The sequence below is a fragment of the Dryobates pubescens genome, chromosome 35, assembly GCF_014839835.1.
Source record: "Dryobates pubescens isolate bDryPub1 chromosome 35, bDryPub1.pri, whole genome shotgun sequence".
Lineage (NCBI taxonomy): Eukaryota > Metazoa > Chordata > Aves > Piciformes > Picidae > Dryobates > Dryobates pubescens.
In genome coordinates, this window is record NC_071646.1 from 1931015 (window position 1) to 1948230 (window position 17216).

Sequence of the window (17216 nt, forward strand, 5' to 3'; positions counted from 1 at the left end):
ACACAGAGGCTCCCCAGGGACAGCTGTGGTTACCTCTGCAGCACCTCCCCGTGTGGTCTTTTTTGCCCCTGTGGTAAATCTTTGTTTGGAGATACTAAAAGAATGCAGTTATTACCCAAAGCAGCCAAAACAAAAGCTCTTGCCCAGCTCTGGCATGTGTGAGGACACACCGGATCGATCGGAGGAGGAGATAGCTCCAGCATTACTCACCCCGGCTCCCAGACCTGGATTTTCCCACCACCCCCAGCAGCTCAGGGCAGCCTGGCAGGGTGAGGCAGAGCCAGGGCTCAGGAGTGTCTGAAGGGGGTGATTTAATCCAGCACCAGCCCCTCTCTGAGGGCTTGGTGTCCCTCGCCACGCGGGTGGCACAGGATGGAGCTGCGCGCTGGCTCCGTGTCTGGTGGCCGCGCCACGGCTCTGTGTCAGGATGAGACCCAGGTGGGTGCTGTGGTCCCCTGGGTGGTCTTGCATTGTGAGTACCAGAGGGCTGAGATCAGGAGAGAACCTGCTGGGGACATTCAGCCAGCACTGGAGTCCTGGCCATGGAGGCAGCCATGCACCAAACTCCTGCATCTGTCTTAGTGCTGGAAGGACTCCACATGAGATACCAAGGAGCCCAGGTCAGACACCACTTCAGTGCAGCCAGGACACAGAGGTGTCTTGCATTGCCACTGATTTTCACTGCCAGTGGCCCTGTGGCACTTCCATTCCTCCCAAGATATCAAGGATGAAGAACTTCTCTTTGGTATCAAGTGATAGAATGAGAGGAAATGGCCTCAAGTTGCACCAGGGGAGGTTTAGGTTGGAGATTAGGAACGATTTCTTCCCTGCAAGGGTGGTCAGGGGTTGGAAGAGGCTGCCCAGGGGGGTGGTGGAGACACAAAACACATGGAGACATGGCACTTGGGGAGATGGCTTAGTGGGCAGGGTGGTGCTGGGCTGATGGTTGCACTCCATGACCTTAGAGACCTTTCCCAACCGAAACAATTCCACAAGTGTGTAACTTGGAGCTGCAGACTGATCCCACATCCTCCCCACCCCCACCTCTCCATAAGCCATGGGCAAACCTTTCTCCCTGGTGGGAAATCAGCCATCTCCCACCAGTAGGTCAGAAGAATCATAGAATCACAGAGTCAATAAGGTTGGAAAAGACCTCAGAGATCATCAAGTCCAAGCTGTCACCCAACACCTCCTGACAACTAAGCCATGGCTCCAAGTGCCACATCCAATTCCCCTCCTGAACACCTCCAGGGATGGGGACTCCACCACCTCCCTGGGCAGCACATCCCAAGGGCCAATCTCTCTTGCTGGAAAGAACTTTCTCCTCACCTCCAGCCTAAACCTCCCCTGGCGCAGCTTGAGACTGTGTCCTCTTGTTGAAGAAGATGCTGGTGTGGAGCTGCAGCCATGAATTATTTACTGGGGAGTAACAGGAGCTGCTCTTCGCTCTGCAAGTGGCCAGGAGGGCCCAGAGGGAAGGCAAACAAGGCGAGGCTGAGATTAACTAAACTGCTGTAATTTCAATGTCAAAGTAAACAGATAGGATCCTGTTCAGGCACGGCCCAGGGATTGCAGAAGAGCTGAGGAGGAGGAGGGGGTGGGAGGGGAGAAGGTACAAACCTTCCTGATTGCAGCAAGCAAAACAATTTCGCCTGACTTGAGATGAATAAGATGAAAGTGTCTGTGACTCCGGCACCCAGGGCGAAAGGAAGCGGCCTCGAGGTCTGCCAAGGGAGGTTCAGGTTGGATGTGAGGAAAGAGTCCTGCCCAGAAAAGGTTCTCAAGGCCTGGAACAGGCTGCCCAGGGAGGTGGAGGAGTCAACATCCCTGGAGGGATTTAAAAGATGCTTAGATGTGGTGCTGAGGGATATTTGGTGGCGGTGGCTTAGCAGCAGTGGTTGTGAGCTCTAGGTGAAGGGTTGGACTCGGTGATCTAAAGGTCTCTCCCAGCCTCAACAGTGTTATGGTTCTATGATTCTGAGATTCCATCATTCCATGGTTCTGAGACTCTGATTCCATGGTTCTGAGACTCTATGATTCCATGGTTCTGATTCCATGGTTCTGAGACTCTGATTCCATGATTCTGAGACTCTATGATTCCATGGTTCTGATTCCATGGTTCTGAGACTCTGATTCCATGATTCTGAGACTCTATGATTCCATGGTTCTGATTCCATGGTTCTGATTCCATGGTTCTGAGACTCTATGATTCCATGGTTCTGATTCCATGGTTCTGATTCCATGGTTCTGAGACTCTATGATTCCATGGTTCTGAGACTCTATGATTCCATGGTTCTGAGATTCCATGGTTCTGATACTCCATGATTCTCATTCCATGATTCTCAGACTCTATGATTCCATAACTCTGAGATTCCATGGTTCTGAGATTCCATGGTTCTGAGACTCTATGATTCCATAGTTCTGATTCCATGGTTCTGAGACTCCATGGTTCTGAGACTCTGATTCCATGATGCTTCCATGACCCTGGGAGCCCACAGCGCACTGCTAGGACAGCTGTGGCATCACCCAAAGTTCAGCCACCCGCCCAAGAGAACACCTGAGCAGGCCTCTGGCTTTCAGCTCGTGTTCAGCACTGCTGTGCATTCCCAAGGATGCTCTCCAGAGGTTGTCCCCACCGTGGGAGGAGGCCAAGCCTTGGGCAGCTTCTCTTTCAGCTCCTGCCGGGTGAATTCTCCGCCGCAGCCGGCTGTGGTGGCTGAGCCGTAGCCTTAGGTATGCTTTTGTTCCTGCCTGGCTCAGGAAGCCTATTTTGATGGAAATGTCAAGGGACACAGATCTAAGTCCACTGGAATCCACTGATAAGGATCCTCCATTGTAAGAGAGTCGCTGTGGCTTTCTCAAAGTGGGGAAATCCACTGAAATTCCCTGGCTGCAGCCTCGGACATCCTAAAACTGGGGGTGGGGGGAGTTCCCCCTTTGTTCCACAGGGCATGGCCACTAAAACCAGCATGAAAGTCGGCAAGGAATTTGGCTGGATGTCAGCTAAACACCAGCTCCAGCGCCAGGCTTGGACTCCATCACCTTAAAGGTCTTTTTGCAACCAAGATGATTCTGCGCTGAGCCTGCTCAAAGCCAGTCCCAGCGGCTCGGTGCCGGCTCCTAGCAGGAGCTCTGTTTGCTTGCAGGCTCCTAACCTTGTTGATCCTTTCCTTTGTGGATTTCTCGTTCCCGAATAAACACCAGGACCTCAGCCCAGCTCTGAAAACCTCCACACCGTGGTCCAAACCCACGGCTCTGCCTCTGGATTTTGGCGGCCACAAGCTCAGCCCGCCTCTGCTTGCGGACTCTGCAAGGAACAAACTTTCCCCAGCAGCTTTGCCTACAGCGGTGAGGGAAAGGAAGAGCCCCACGAGGCATTAAAATGCCAAAGACAACAAAACCTTTAATGATCACCTCTCGTTAGTGGTCTCCCAAGCCGGCAGCATTCCTCACCTGCTGCTGGGTAGTGCTCAGGCAGGTGTGAAACCCATTCCTCCTCTACAAACAGCGAGGAAACTGCTTTTGCTCTGATCCTCCCCACTGGGTGCCCCATCCATCAGCACAAGAAGGGAAAGAGATTAGCAGCAATGGGAGCCTTTGGGAAAGTAATTTATGGCCTATCACATCTAATGATTACAGCAGAGGCCACCTCTACAGCCCTCTTCCACCACAGCTGTGGATTGCACCGGCATGCAGCCAAACCACCCATCCATCTACCCACCCATCCACCATCCATCCATCTACCCATTCATCCATCCATCTATCCATCCATCTATCCATCCATCCACACATCCATCCATCCATCTATCCATCCATCCACACATCCATCCATCCATCTATCCATCCATCCACGCATCCATCCTTCCACCCTTCCATCCACCCATACTTCCACCCATCCATCTACCTATCCATCCATCCACACATCCATCCACCCATCCTTCCACCCATCCATCTACCTATCCATCCACCCACCCATCCACCCACCTGCTCAGGACACACATCTGTGGATGGAGCTGAGCTCTTTTCACTGGTTCCCAGGAACAGGACAAGGGGCACTGGGCACAAACTGGAACCCAGGAGGTTTCACCTGGACTTAAGGAGAGACTCAGTTTCTGTGATGCTGCTGGAGGCCTGGAGCAGGCTGCCCAGAGAGGTTGTGGAGTCTCCTTCTCAGGAGAGCTTCCAACCCCCCCTGGCCATTGTGCTCCTGGGCAAGCTGCTGTGGCTTGAGCAGGGGAGGTTTGGACTGGGTGATCTCCAGAGATCCTTTCCAACCCTCACCATTCTCTGTGGCTCTGGTTCTCTGATCTGCTCTGGGTATAGCCCAGCTCATTTTCCCAGCTGGCTGCCTCCCCAGTGGTCAGATGTTGTGCCCTGACAAGTCATTTGTAAGGATTATTCTGCAACACCTCCTTAACCTGATAACTTCTGCAGCAGGCTGCTGGTGACCCCAGGTCCTGCCATCCCTCCTTATCTTTGCCAGCATAGGCAAGGAGAGCAGAAGGGAGCTTGCTGCTGCATGGAGCTATGGAGATAAGGATGCAGCCAGGGATAGAGCATGGCTGGAGAAAACAGAGGAGGGACAGAGCAGGGGAAAAGTCTCCCTTGGAGAGGCTGCACATGGAGAAATTTGAGCAGTGAAGCACACCAAGAAGAGAAATGCAGCAAAGCAGAACCATGATGAGAGTGACCCAGGCTGGGAGCAGCATAGCATCATAGAATGCACTGAGCTGGAAGAGGCCCTCAAAGGTCATCTTGTCCCTGTAGGGAGCAGGGAGATCTCCAGCTGGATCAGGTTGCAGGTAGGGAAGGGCAGGCTCTGGGGTTGTGTCCTGCTGGCTCTAGAGCTGAACCAGCCACAGAAAGGTTCCAGGACCTCATTTCCTGGCTGCTGGTGCAGAACAAGTCACCCCAGGTCAGTGACACACTTCTTTAACCACTGGATTTATGAGACTGCCAGGAAGCAGCCAGGGAAGCAGCAGAAGGAAAACTTCTCTGGGGCTTTTCAGTGGTGGTGCTGGTGAGTGCTAACCTGAACCTCCTTACTGGGTGGCACTTAGCTCAGAGCACTTGCTGCAGCCAGAGAAGGGAGATGTGCAGTGCTCTCCATTGCACTTTCATCCAGATACTTGATGAAGAAAAGCACAACTCTCACCCCCCCCCTCCCCCATCCAACTCCAACCCTGGGCTTCCACCACTGAAGTCCCCCCACTTCCAGCCCCCAAGCCCCACACAGGTTGGGCTAAGGGCTGGGCAAGGACCTGGCCACAGTTTTCTCTTGTGTTGGTGGGCTGGGAGCAGTCCTCTGGGCCTTGCTCTCCTCTCAGGGCACCCATGGCTTGTGCCAGCACGTGGCTGGTGGAGATGGTGCACAGAGCACCAACCACCCACACTGAGGGTGCTGAGACCACAGCCCAGGCTGCCCAGAGAGGTGGGAGATGCCCCAGGCCTGGCACCATTGCAGGGCAGGTTGTTTGGGGCTCCACTTGCAGGTGTCCCTGCTGACTGCAGAGGGCTTGGACAGGACAACCTTTAAAGGTTCTCCCCAACCTAAAGCCCCCTGTGAGTGGATGGCACCACCTCCCTCAAGCTCCCCCTGCTACAGACCCAACAGCTTGCATCCATCAAACAGCCCAGGACGCCCTGTGCTGCGCTCCCAGGCGCTGGGAGGGGGAAGGTCACAGCCTGTGGGGCTGCAGAAGTGTCATGGGATTCCTAAAAGGAAAATAAGCAAACTTCTCCCCTCCCCTCCCCCCCAAAAACCCCAAACCCAAGCCCTGGAGCTTTCCTCCTCAGTGCAGGAAGTGTCCCAGGGCAGTGACTCCGCATCCGTTACCGGCGGATGCTGATGGAGAGGCTTTGTCTGCTGGCAGCTAGGGAAGGCTGCATCAGCTGCTGCCTGTCCCCATAGGGTTGGGGACCAAACAGGGTCAGGGCAGCTGGGGACAGCAGTGCCAGCCAGGTCGTGGTGCTTCCCAGTGCCTCTGCAGCGCTGGCAGCCTGGAGAAGCTTTGTCCAAAGCAGGAGCTGCAGCGGGGCGGTCGCACAGAGCTGCCACGGGGCCCTCTGGGGAAGGGTTTGGTTGGCTGATGGCCAAAAGGGCAGCACTGACCTCAAAGAGCATCTTCCCCTGTTGGCCAGGGCCAGCAGAGCAGAACGTGACACGGACACAGGGCAAGGAGCAGGGCTCATTCCTTCTCCCCCACCAGATCTGTCAGGGGCTGTTCTCAGGAAGTTTCCTGTTGTTGTAGTTTGAGCTGGGTGCCCCCCTGGTGCATTCACTTCCTGTGTCCAGAAGTCCAGCCCAGAGGGATGGACACAGGAAATTGTGTATTTCCTACCATAATTCTTTGCACCACTATAAGATCCAGTGCGGAGCCTGGCACTTCCTCTTTCCTTCCCTCTCCGAGACTTGGTAACTGGGGGAGAGATCTCCCGGCCATGGGCCTGATTAGGCCCAAGGCCACAGGGGGATGGGCAGTCTCAGGCCTGGCCAGCTGAGACTAGCCCAGCAGAGGGAGGGGGAAGAAGGAGCCCTGGGGGTTTTGGATGCACCCTCAGGTGGGGATGGGATCTTTCTTTGTCACTGCGCTTTGGGTTTTCTGTAACATTCACTGCTTTCTATTTAAACTTTCATCACCTTTGCAATCCGTTTGCCTGAGTTGTTATTTCTGCCTGTGGTGGGGAGGGGACCTGCCCCAACCCATTACACCTGTTTATGCAGACAAAGGCTGCTCAGGGACAATGAGCAGCAGAGGGCTTTGGCAGGGGGAGCAGCACAGGCCTGGGCAGCAGGAGCGCAGAGCAGAGCAGCCACCAGCACTGGTACTGAAAAGCTTGGCTTCAGCCAACGCGACTTCGAGTAGCAGGAGGTCAGGCGAGGACAGGGCTGCAGCCAGCTCCAGGATTTGTTGAGCCCCATTAGGTGGCTGGGAAACTGCAAGAGCTCAGCTGGGCTTCGGTGAGAGGGCTGTGGAGAGCAGGCTGCAAGTGCACCAGGACATAAAGGGTGGCTGCTAGGAGGATGGAGACTCCCTGTTGACAGGGAGTGCCATGGAAAAGCTGAGGAGCAATAGGTACAAATCACTCCTGGGGGATGGGAGGGGATAGGATAGGATAGGATAGGATAGGATAGGATAGGATAGGATAGGATAGGATAGACCAGACCAGGTTGGAAGAGACCTTTGAGATCACCAAGTCCAACCTCTCACCCAGCACCATCTGATCAACTCAACCATGGCACCAAGCAGCCCATCCAGGCTCTTCCTAAACACCTCCAGGGATGGGGACTCCACCACCTCCCTGGGCAGCACATCCCAGTGGCCAATCTCTCTTTCTGGGAAGAACTTGTTCCCAACACCCAGCCTGAACCTCCCCTGGCACAGCTTGAGACTGTGTTCTCTTGTTCTGGTAGATACTAACTGGACTTCCCCCCCCCCCCCCCCTGAGAACAGTTAAGGGATTGGAATAACCATAGAATCAGCCAGGTTGGAAAAGACCTCAGAGATCATCAAGCCCAACCTCTTACCTACTACCTAACACCTCCTGACAACTAAGCCATGGCTTCATAATCATAGAGCATAGAATGGTTTGGGTTGGAAAAGACCTCAGAGATCACTGAGTCCAACCATCAGCCTAAGACCTGATCCAGCTGAACCTGCTGGAGCAGGGGGGGTTGCACTGGGTGATCTCCAGAGGTCCCTTCCACCCTCCACCGTGCTGGGATCCTGTGACCAGAGATGCTGCAATAGGATCTGCTGCCTGTCTGCCACCCACGGAGCTGGGCCAAGGTGTGGGCTCCTGCAAGCAGCTCCTGGAGATGCCCTGGAGCAGCTCTGTGGCTACCAGAGAGCAGCACCTGCTGGAGATGACAGTGGCTGCCAGACATGTGCTGTCCTGCCAGGAGACAAACCCAGCCCTGGGGGCAGCCTGTGGGGTGAGCCTGCAGCTGCCACCTCCAAGATGTGCTGATCCTGGTGGCGATTTTCCTGGCTCCCATCCCCCAGGGGCACAGCCCAGCTGCAGCCTCCACACTGGGGATGTCCCCACAGCCAACCCACGCTGGAGAAGAGAAGGGTTTGGCACCAGCCCTCACCCCAAGCAGTGTTCCAAGCTCACCTTCCACCCCTGGCAATTCCCCTCCAGGTCCCTGTTCCGTGGGGCTGGTTTGATCCTTGGGCTCAACCTCCCAGCTGAGGCTTTACCTTGTCCCCCCCGCGGGCATCCATCAAGTATCGGTTTCAAAGGTGGAAGCACTCAGCACCAGCTGCTGAAAAGCAGCATCTGGGGAAAGGAACTGCAGCTTTGGGAGCCCTGCAGAGCCCCTGCAGAGCCCAGAGAGCTGCAGCAGGCTGAGCAAGAGCAGGATTCAACCCCACAGCTGACATCTGCAGAGCCCAGGGAGCTGCAGCAGGCTGAGCAAGAGCAGGATTCAACCCCACAGTTGACATCTGCAGAGCCCAGGGAGCTGCAGCAGGTTGAGCAGGAGCAGGATTCAACCCCACAGCTGACATCTGCAGAGCCCAGGGAGCTGCAGCAGGCTGAGCAAGAGCAGGATTCAACCCCACAGCTGACATCGTGCCAGCAAGCATTAGGGACTACGCCTGGGGGACTTCAGAACAGGATTCAGCTCTGCCACAGCTCCTGCAGGGTGCTCGGAGATGCCTGTTCGTGGGAATGAAATGCTGGGGGAGATGCACAACCTCCTTTCCACGTCAAGGTATTAGCCAGCAGCCCCCAAAAGGGCATTTTGAAGCCAGGCTGCCACCCCGGCAGCAGGGTCCCTCAGCGCCCGGACAGGGCAGAGGCGGCAGGCAGCCTGCTGGGAGGCGCTGGTCCAGCCTGGGCTCAGCCCGGGGATGCCATCTGCTGTTCGGAGCGCTGGGAGGAGAGCAGGAGCCCATCCAGCACCTCTCGGCCCCACACCGAGCACAGCGCTGCTCGAAACCAACCGGCCCAGGACAACGCACGGTCAGGGCGCATCTGATTCACCTCCCTGCTCCCCGGCCTTGGTTGCCGGTCACATCCCCAGCACCCGCAGGGCAGGCACAGCCCTTTTGTTCCAAGCAACGGCAGATTATCTCCCGGTCTCCCATTTCCCACAGGAGCAGGAACAGCCCAGAGAAGGGCAGGATTCAGGCTGCAGCTGTGGGAACCTTCAGTGGAGAGATTTAATCCTCCAGCTCCTGCCTGCCAGCGTGCTGGAACTGGTGAATGCCACCCTCCAGCCTCTAGAGGTAATGGGAAAGCTTGGAGGGTTTCTCCTGCTCGGAATCTCGACCCACTGGAAAGGTTTTTCCCACGAGCTGAGAGGAGCCAGGGACGAGCTGCTGGTTCCCAAAGGACCTTGGGGGGCTGGCAAGAGGGTGGCTGTTGCTGGAGCCCCACAGGATCTCCTTGCAGTCCTTGATCAGCCTAGAAGTGACCTGGAGAAGTGCAAAGGACAGCTTGGTTTGGAGCACCTGGCTCTGCATAGCATCAGCACAGAGAAAAGCAACCCCAGCCAGGGCCACCCAGTGCCCTGCCACCGGCAGGGGACACAGCAGCTCTGGGCACCTCCCAGGGACCCTCTTTGGGGCTGGTTTCACTGCAAAGGCAGCAGCTCCTTGCTCTGCTGCAACTCAGAGCCTCTCTTTCTCCCCCACTCTTCATGCCCAGCACATCCCCAGCTTTGATTAGTGACCATTCCCCCTCCCCCCCAGCCTTGTCCCCAGCCCCTGACACCTCTTCATCAGCTCCTGGAGCAGGCTCATTCCCATGACGTTCCTTTTCTGTCCTTCCCTTCAGCCTTTCTGGAGGGAGAAAGCCAAGGATCAGCCTCCAGCTGTGCTGCAGCCAGACAAAGGCAGCAGATTCCTCCTCCCTTTGCTCCAGCTGAACAAAGCCAGGGCAGCAGCTCTGAACCCTGAGCCTCCACTGCGAGGAGCAGGGCTCAGGGCTAATGAGACAGCGAGGGCAGAGGAGCAGCAGGCTGAGCTGGCTGTGGGAAAGGGTCCTCAGGGACAAAAGGAAAACACTTCATTAAGAGCTAGGGGCTCAGGGCTCTGCAGAGGAGGCTGCAGTGGAGAGTTGCTGTGCTGGGAGAGACAGAGTTTGTTCCAGAAGAGAAGGCTTCCTCCTTCCCTCCAAGCTTCCTCCACCCTCCTGCAATTCCTGCAGTTCAAGTGGATGTTCTCTGAGCCTGCTGGGGTCAGCAGGCAGCACCCCCAGGGCTGCACAGGAAGAGAAGTGTGCTCCCAGCACCTTCCCTCAGCTCTGCTGGAGCCAGCAGATCTTTAATCAGCCCAGAATGCTGCTAGACAAAAAGGCCCTGCTGCCCTGCTCACCATTCCCCAGAGCCCCAAGCAGAGCTCACCCTGGAGCCCTCTCTGACCACACTGCACCAAGATGATCTTAGCTTAAGTTCTGAGCTCCTCAGCAGGAGCCTGGACCACAACCACCATCACTGCAGGCAGCTTCCCCCACCCTGGCTGGAGCTGCAGATGGGCAGCAGGCTGGGCAGCAGGCTGGGCAGCAGGGGCAGGGCTCCTTTCTGTGTCTGAGATCTGCATTGACACAACCTTCCCAAACATAGAGACTGAAGGAAGGAAGCAGCAGGACCACAGGTGGGAACACGACAGGGGATGGGGACAGACACTGCTTTCCCCTTCCATGGAGTCACAGGGGCTGGAAGGGTCCCCTGGAGATGATCCAGTCCAATCCCCCTGCCAGAGCAGGGTCACCCACAGCAGGTTGCCCAGGATGCCAACACCCAGATGGGTTTGGGTTGACTCCAGAGATGGAAGCTCCATAACCTCTCTGGGCACCCTGCGCCAGGGCTCCGTTTCCTCTTGTCCTGTTTCTTGCTGCATGTGAAAAGAGACCAACCCTCACCTAGCTCCTTCCAGGGAGCTGCAGAAGGTCTCACCCCAGCCTCCTCTTCTGCAGTTTAAACAACCCCAACTCCCTCAGCTGCTCCTCACGGGACCTGTGTCCAAGGTCCCTGCCCCTCCGGCTGTGCCCACCCCGGGGACCGCAGCTGGGGCCAGCCCCGGAGCCTGCGCTCGGGAAGCAGCGAGGATCGAGCAGCAGCGAGGATCGAGCAGCCTCCGGTCCCTACCGGCGGGCCCCGGCCCTGCCGTTGCCGCAGCCGCCGCACGGTGTCCTCGGAGCTCCGCAGCAGCGGGACCGGCACCGGCTGAGCCCCGCGGCACGGAGGGGCTGCCGCCGGGACCTCTCCACCTCCCTCCTCCTCCGGCAGCCCAGGGACCGCTCCACAGGAGGGATGAGGCCCCCTTGGAGAGGAACAAGTGATGGGGCAGTGCCCAAGGAAGGGCCACCCCACCGAGACCTGCACCGCTGCCGGCTCCCAGCTGCGGTCTGGGTCCCAGAGTTTCGTCCAAGGAGGACCCTGACGCAGCCCAGAGCACAGAGCTGCCTTCCCTGAGGGCTTTTCTGAGACAGCTTTTAATGATGCAACTGCTACAAGCTAGAATTGCGACCTCGTGCCTGGGACCCCCTGCCGAAGAACAAAATCAGAGAGGAGAGGAAGGTTGGGGTCTTCTGGCTTCACTGCAACAAAGCCATGGCCAAAGCCACTGCCTGGCTCCTCCAGGACTCCCTCAGGTCTGCTGCTCTTCTCCCAGGGCTGAGCAGAACATCTCAAAGCATTAAGAGAGCTACAGGCCAGCTTGAAACACTGCAGGGTTGAGGTCATCTCTGCATGAAACCCAGCAAAGGCAGAGCCTGTGCCAGTCCTGGGCCAAAAGGAAGGTCCTTCCCTCTGGCCAAAACAGTCCCTTGGGCATTCATCCCTCCCAGGAGCTTTGGCAGCCTCTTGCCCCAGCTCCTGGCAAAGCAACAGTCAAATGCTACAGGTCTGCAGGAGAAGCCTTGCTATGAAGGCAAAAGAATGCTCCCCTGGGTCTGGCTGCAGCTCAGGACTGGCCCTGCTTGCAAGCCAACAGGATCTGTGCAGGGAAGCACCTGGATGGAGATCCCAGGATGCTCAGAGGGCAGCATCACAACAGCTCTCCCTGAACTGACCTGGCTGGATGCTCCCAGCGCCTCCAAACCCTTCGCTAGAGGGTCAGGATGGCCACAGGCAGCCACCTGCCCACACCCTGATGCCCAGAGTCCTTGCTGCTGGCAGGAGGCACACCACCAGCACTGCAGGCAGCTCCTTCACATGGCCTTCCCTGCAGAGCTCCCAAGACAGCTGCAGAGGACCACTGGCCAGCGTGCTCCTTCCCTCTGTGCAGCTGGAACGGCAGCACCCAGGAGGGAGAGGAGCAGCAGCCCTGGCCCCAGGGCAAGGCTGGCTTCAGGCAGTGCCCAGCTGCCAGGCTCCCAGGGCAGCTTGGGCGGTGGGCACCCAGCAGCACCACCACTGCTGCAGGCAGCAAGGGGCAGGTCCTTGGCCAGGCAGGAGGCAGCTAGGACTCAGAGAGGCACAGAGCCTCCACTGCACTGCTCAGGCCCTGGCTCACTCCACCAACGGCCAGCAGACAGTTCCGGACCACGATGCTGGAGCAGGCGCAGCGTGGGGTGGGCATGGGGGGGAGGCTCTCCCACTTGTTCTTCTCGGGGTGGAAGGCCTCTGCAGAGTCCAGGACCGTTGGCTGGTTTCCTGGAGGCACAAAAGGAGGCACTGAGTCACCTGGGAAGCAGCAGCAAGCGTCACTCATCTGCTATGGGACAGCAGCTGTGCTCTGGAGCCCATTCCCTTATGGGATCCCTTTTCCCTGCTCCCTCAGGGCAGCCAGGGCCAGGACCTCTCCCCTCTAGGATGACAACCCACGAGTCAGACCTGCTTTTGAAGTGCTACCACCATCCCCCAGTGCCTCACCTAGTCCTCCAGCCACCACAACTCTGCCTTTCAGGTAGCCAGCCACGAAGTCTGCTCGCCGCTTCTTCAGGTAGGAGCCACGCTCCATCTTCATCCAGCCACCTGGGGGACACAGCACAGGCCAGGCATGGCAACCACCTGCCTCCCTGAGCTCCTGCTTGCCCCTGCACCCCTTGCTGCTGCACCTTGGGGTGATAAAACCCTGTGCCAAAGGGCTCAGCTCCCTCACCACCAGGTCAGGAGGGAGCTGCTGAGTGCAGCTGCCCCAGGACCAAGGGTTTCCCCTCTGCTGCCTTGACTTGTTCACAGAATCACAGAACTGGCAGGGTTGGAAGGGAGCTCAAGGCTCAGCCAGCTCCAACCCCCCTGCCATGGTCAGGGACACCTCACACTGTTGCTCACAGCCACATCCAGCCTGGCCTTCAACACCCCCAGGGCTGAGGCTTCCACCACCTCCCTGGGCAGCCTGTGCCAGGCTCTCACCACCCTCCTGGGGAGCAACTTCTTCCTCACATCCAATCTGAATCTCCCCATTTCTAGTTTTGTTCCATCCCTCCCAGTCCTATCCCTCCCTGACACCCTCAAAAGTCCCTCCCCAGCTTTCTTGGAGCCCCCTGCAGATCCTGGAAGGCCACAATTAGGTCTCCTCAGAGCCTTCTCTCCAGCCTGCACAACCCCAACTCCCTCAGCCTGTCTCCACAGGAGAGGAGCTCCAGCCCTCTGCCCATCCTGCCTGCAGGGCTTCCTCTAGGCTGGGCTCAAGGCACCAGCAAGCAGCTCCCAGGACTCAACTCCTGGAAGACAGCAAAACCCCAAGGGACATCTTTGGGTGGCACCCTCCCTGGTTGTCCTGGAGAGAGCTGGCCCAGGGCCCACCTTGCTCCACGTCGAACACGTCCACGGTCCTCATGAACTTGGGCTGCCTGTAGAGCCGCCCCTGGCGCAGCCCCCCCAGGCTGAAGAGCTTGTCCTCCGTGGGCACGAAGCTGGAGAAGGCTCTCTTGTTGGGGATGTTGGGGAACTTGCTCCACGACCTGGTCTCTGTGTCAAAGACCTCGAAGGCGTTGATGGCATACTTGGATTGCCTTCCTCCTGGGCCAGGGGAGGGGAGCAGAGAGTCCTTCCAGTTGGAAAAGTCATCCAGGTCTCCCCACTGCACCAAGCCTGGGGCTAAGCCACGGCCCTCAGCACCACATCCCTGCAGCTCTGAAACACCCCCAGGGATGGGCATTCCACCACCTCCCTGGGCAGCCTGGGCCAGGCTTGCAGAACCCTTTCAGTCAGGAAGAGTCTTCTGATGTCCAACCTGATCCTCCCCTGGGGCAACTTGAGGCCATCTCCTCTGGTCCTATCACATCGTACTAGGGAGAAGAGCCCAACCCCTGCCTGGCTCCAACCTCCCTTCAGGGAGCTGCAGAGAGCAAGGAGGTCTCCCCTCAGCCTCCTCTTCTCCAGACTAAACAGCCTCAGGTCCCTCAACTGCTCCTCCCCAGCCCTGTTCTCCAGACCCTTCCCTGGACACTCTCCAGCACTTCAATGTCATAGAATCAATAAGGTTGGAAGACACCTCAAAGATCATCAAGTCCAACCTGTCACCCAAGCCCTCCTGACTAACTAAACCATGGCTTCAAGTGCCACATCCAATCCCCTCCTGAACACCTCCAGGGATGGGGACTCCACCACCTCCCTGGGCAGCACAATTCCAGAAGCCAGTCTCTCTTTCTGGAAAGAACTTTCTCCTCACCTCCAGCCTAAACCTCCCCTGGCACAGCTTGAGACTGTGTCCTCTTGTTCTGGTGTTGCTTGCTTGAGAGAAGAGCCCAACCCCCACCTGGCTCCAAGCCCTCCTGACTACTCAACCATGGCACCAAGTGTCCCTGGAGTGAGGGCAAAGCAAAGGCTGAGATGGAAGGAGCAAGGCCAGCTGGGCTCTTAGCACCGAGGAAAGGCAGCAGGAAGCAGGAGAGCCTCCTGGGGCAGGCTGCAGGCAAGCCACCAGGTGATGTCACATCCCCCACATCTCAAGTCAGCTAGATGAGGACCTCCTGACCCAGGTAAGCTCTCCCACTCGAGCTCCCTCTCCTTTAAGAGCAGGTTGATGACAGGGAAACACTCTCAGCTGTCAGCACCTCACCCCCTCCGCCTCCCCCGGCGGCAGCAGCTGCGGGTCGCTGGCGCAGGAAGGTGTTTGGTGTGCACCAGTTTTAATCAAGACAAACTCCCAGCAGAGCCAGGGCCCAGGGAGCCTTTGCAACTGAGAGGAGCTCAGCTCCAGAGCACTCCAGCAAGCTGCAGAGGAGCTCCTGGAGCAGGGAAGCCACCACAGCCAGGGATGAGCTTTATTCTCTCACCCATCCCTGGCAGATGAAGGCAGCCCAGGTGCTCAGCCTGCCTTTGAAGGCACCACCACTGGCCCCACAAACTGGTCAGCAGCAGCACATCAAACTGCAAACTAGATCAAAGAGCCTTTCCTGGCCACTCCTGAAGAGAAGGCAGAGCTGCCTGGTGGTTTGAGCAAGCAGAACTCCTCTGTTTTGATCCTGGTGGGCCACTTGGCCAGGAGCTGCCAGGAAACATCTCTCTGCCCTGGCTTCCCCTTCTGAAAGGCCAAACTAAGGAAAATCTTCCCCTGCAGAAGGGCTTGGACCAGCAGCTGCCAGCCACAGCTGGATTCTCCTCTGCCAGGGGCAGAGCCCTCACAGAGCTGCACAGCCCTTGGCTGACACACAACTCACAGAAGCCTTTTCCCTCCCTAGCTGAGTTCCCAGGGCCTTTGGCACAGCCACAGGGCTGCAAATTGAGCAGGCAAAGAGCAGCAGGACCAGCAGCTCCCTGCAGAGAGCTGCTGCCAGCTCCTGGAGCAGCCCAGGGCGCAGGGTGCTTGCTGGGGAGCTATGAATCCAAACCCAGCATCAGCAAGCTTGGTGCCTCTGACCGCAGGGGAAAGCAGGCAGGGGTGGGGAGGAGCATCCCCAAAAGCTCTCCCAGGGAGGTTTCTCAGTGCTCAGAGCAAAGGAGCTGCTGCCCAAGGAGGAGGAGGAGGAGGCAGGATGGTTTCTTACCCAGCACATAGATCTTGGAGCCTCTCAGGAAGGAGGTGGCAGCATACCTGGGTGTGGGCATGGCTGCCAGGGACACCCAGATGTCCTTCAGCATGTCGTAGTGCTGCAGGTAGTTGTGTGGCCGCAGGTCAGATCCCATCCCACCAGCTGCATAGACTCTGTAGTCTGCACAGGGCCAAGAAGCAAACCAAAAGCCAACAAATTATTGTAGGAAAGCACCAGAACCTCTCCCCCCCCACACACATGCCCCATGGCAGCCAGCTCCAAGGCTCCAGCAGCCTCACACCAAGGAAATTTCTCCTCCTGTGCAGATGGAACCTCCTGGGTTCCAGTTTGTGTCCATTGCCCTTTGTCCTGTCCCTGAGCACCAGTGAGCAGAGCCTGGCCCCAGCCTCTTGCCCCCCACCCTTTAGCTCTTGCTGAGCATTGCTCAGGTCCCCTCTGGGGCTGCTCTGCCCCAGGGCTCTCAGCCTTTGCTCCTCACAGAGCTGCTCCAAGCCCCTCAGCTGGACTCCAGTGTTTCCCTGTGCACAGCAGCTGCCTTCAGCAGGTGACAGATGACAACTGCACAGGGCTCAGCTTCTAGGAGCAAAGAGAAGGCTTGGCAGAACAGCAGCCCTCTGCTGCCATGGTTTAGCTGACCAGATGGTGCTGGGCGACAGGTTGGACTCCATGATCTCAAAGGTCTTTTCCAACCTGGTTAATTAATTCCATTCCATTCCAGTCCAGTTCAGTCCAGTCCATTCCATTCCATTCCAAGAGAACCCTGAGGCATTGCCCAGAGAGCTTCAGTGCCTGATGCATCACCCAGTGCCACCCCTGCCCTGGCAGGCTGGAACCCTCCTTGCCTTTTGCTGTCACCGAGATGCCCATGGCTGCCTCCCTCAGCGAGTTCCTCTTCTTCCACTTGCCCTCATCTATGTTGTACATCTCCACTATCTTCAGGGGCAGCTGATTGGCTCCAACCCCTCCTATCACCATGATCCTCTTGCCCAAGTTGACCACAGCCACCCCTGCCCGGGCCGTGGGCATGGGGGGCAGCGAGGTCCATTGGTCGGCCTCGGGGGAGTAGACCTCGAAGCAGTCCATGGGGACTCCGTTGTCATCGCAGCCCCCGAGGGCAAACACCTGGCCCCCGGCTTCCACCAAGGTGGAGTAGACCCTGGGGCTCGGGAGGGGGGCCAGGGACTTCCACTGGAAGTCTTTGGTGTTAGCAAGCTCCATGGGGGCTGGGGGGGGGGCCCAGGTGCATCAGTCCCTGGGTTAGCCTGCAAAAGAGAGCAAAGAAGTGCCAGGGGAAAGCAAGGGAGAATCACTGAGGTAAGGCA

General features: G+C 57.6%; 1 protein-coding gene across 1 annotated transcript; it reads right to left on the bottom strand.

The window, feature by feature from the left end:
* Positions 1-12024: 12024 nt before the first annotated feature.
* Positions 12025-17122, bottom strand: KLHDC8A (kelch domain containing 8A). Its single transcript, XM_009905538.2, has 5 exons — positions 16737-17122; positions 15889-16053; positions 13703-13918; positions 12827-12928; positions 12025-12607 (listed from the first exon to the last, which is right to left on the bottom strand). The coding sequence occupies exons 1-5, from the start codon at positions 17110-17112 to the stop codon at positions 12414-12416; spliced, it is 1053 nt and encodes a 350-aa protein (XP_009903840.1). The 5' UTR covers positions 17113-17122; the 3' UTR covers positions 12025-12413.
* Between the last annotated feature and the right edge of the window lie 94 nt (positions 17123-17216).

Bases quoted from the DNA above. Each gene is read 5' to 3' on its own strand.
- KLHDC8A (XM_009905538.2), bottom strand. From the start codon at position 17,112: ATGGAGCTTGCTAACACCAAAGACTTCCAGTGGAAGTCCCTGGCCCCC. The intron at 16,054-16,736 runs GCAAGGAGGGTT...GGCCCTGTGCAG, and splicing joins CATCTCGGTGACAGCAAAAG to ACTACAGAGTCTATGCAGCT. The intron at 13,919-15,888 runs GTAAGAAACCAT...CCCCTGGCCCAG, and splicing joins CTCCAAGATCTATGTGCTGG to GAGGAAGGCAATCCAAGTAT.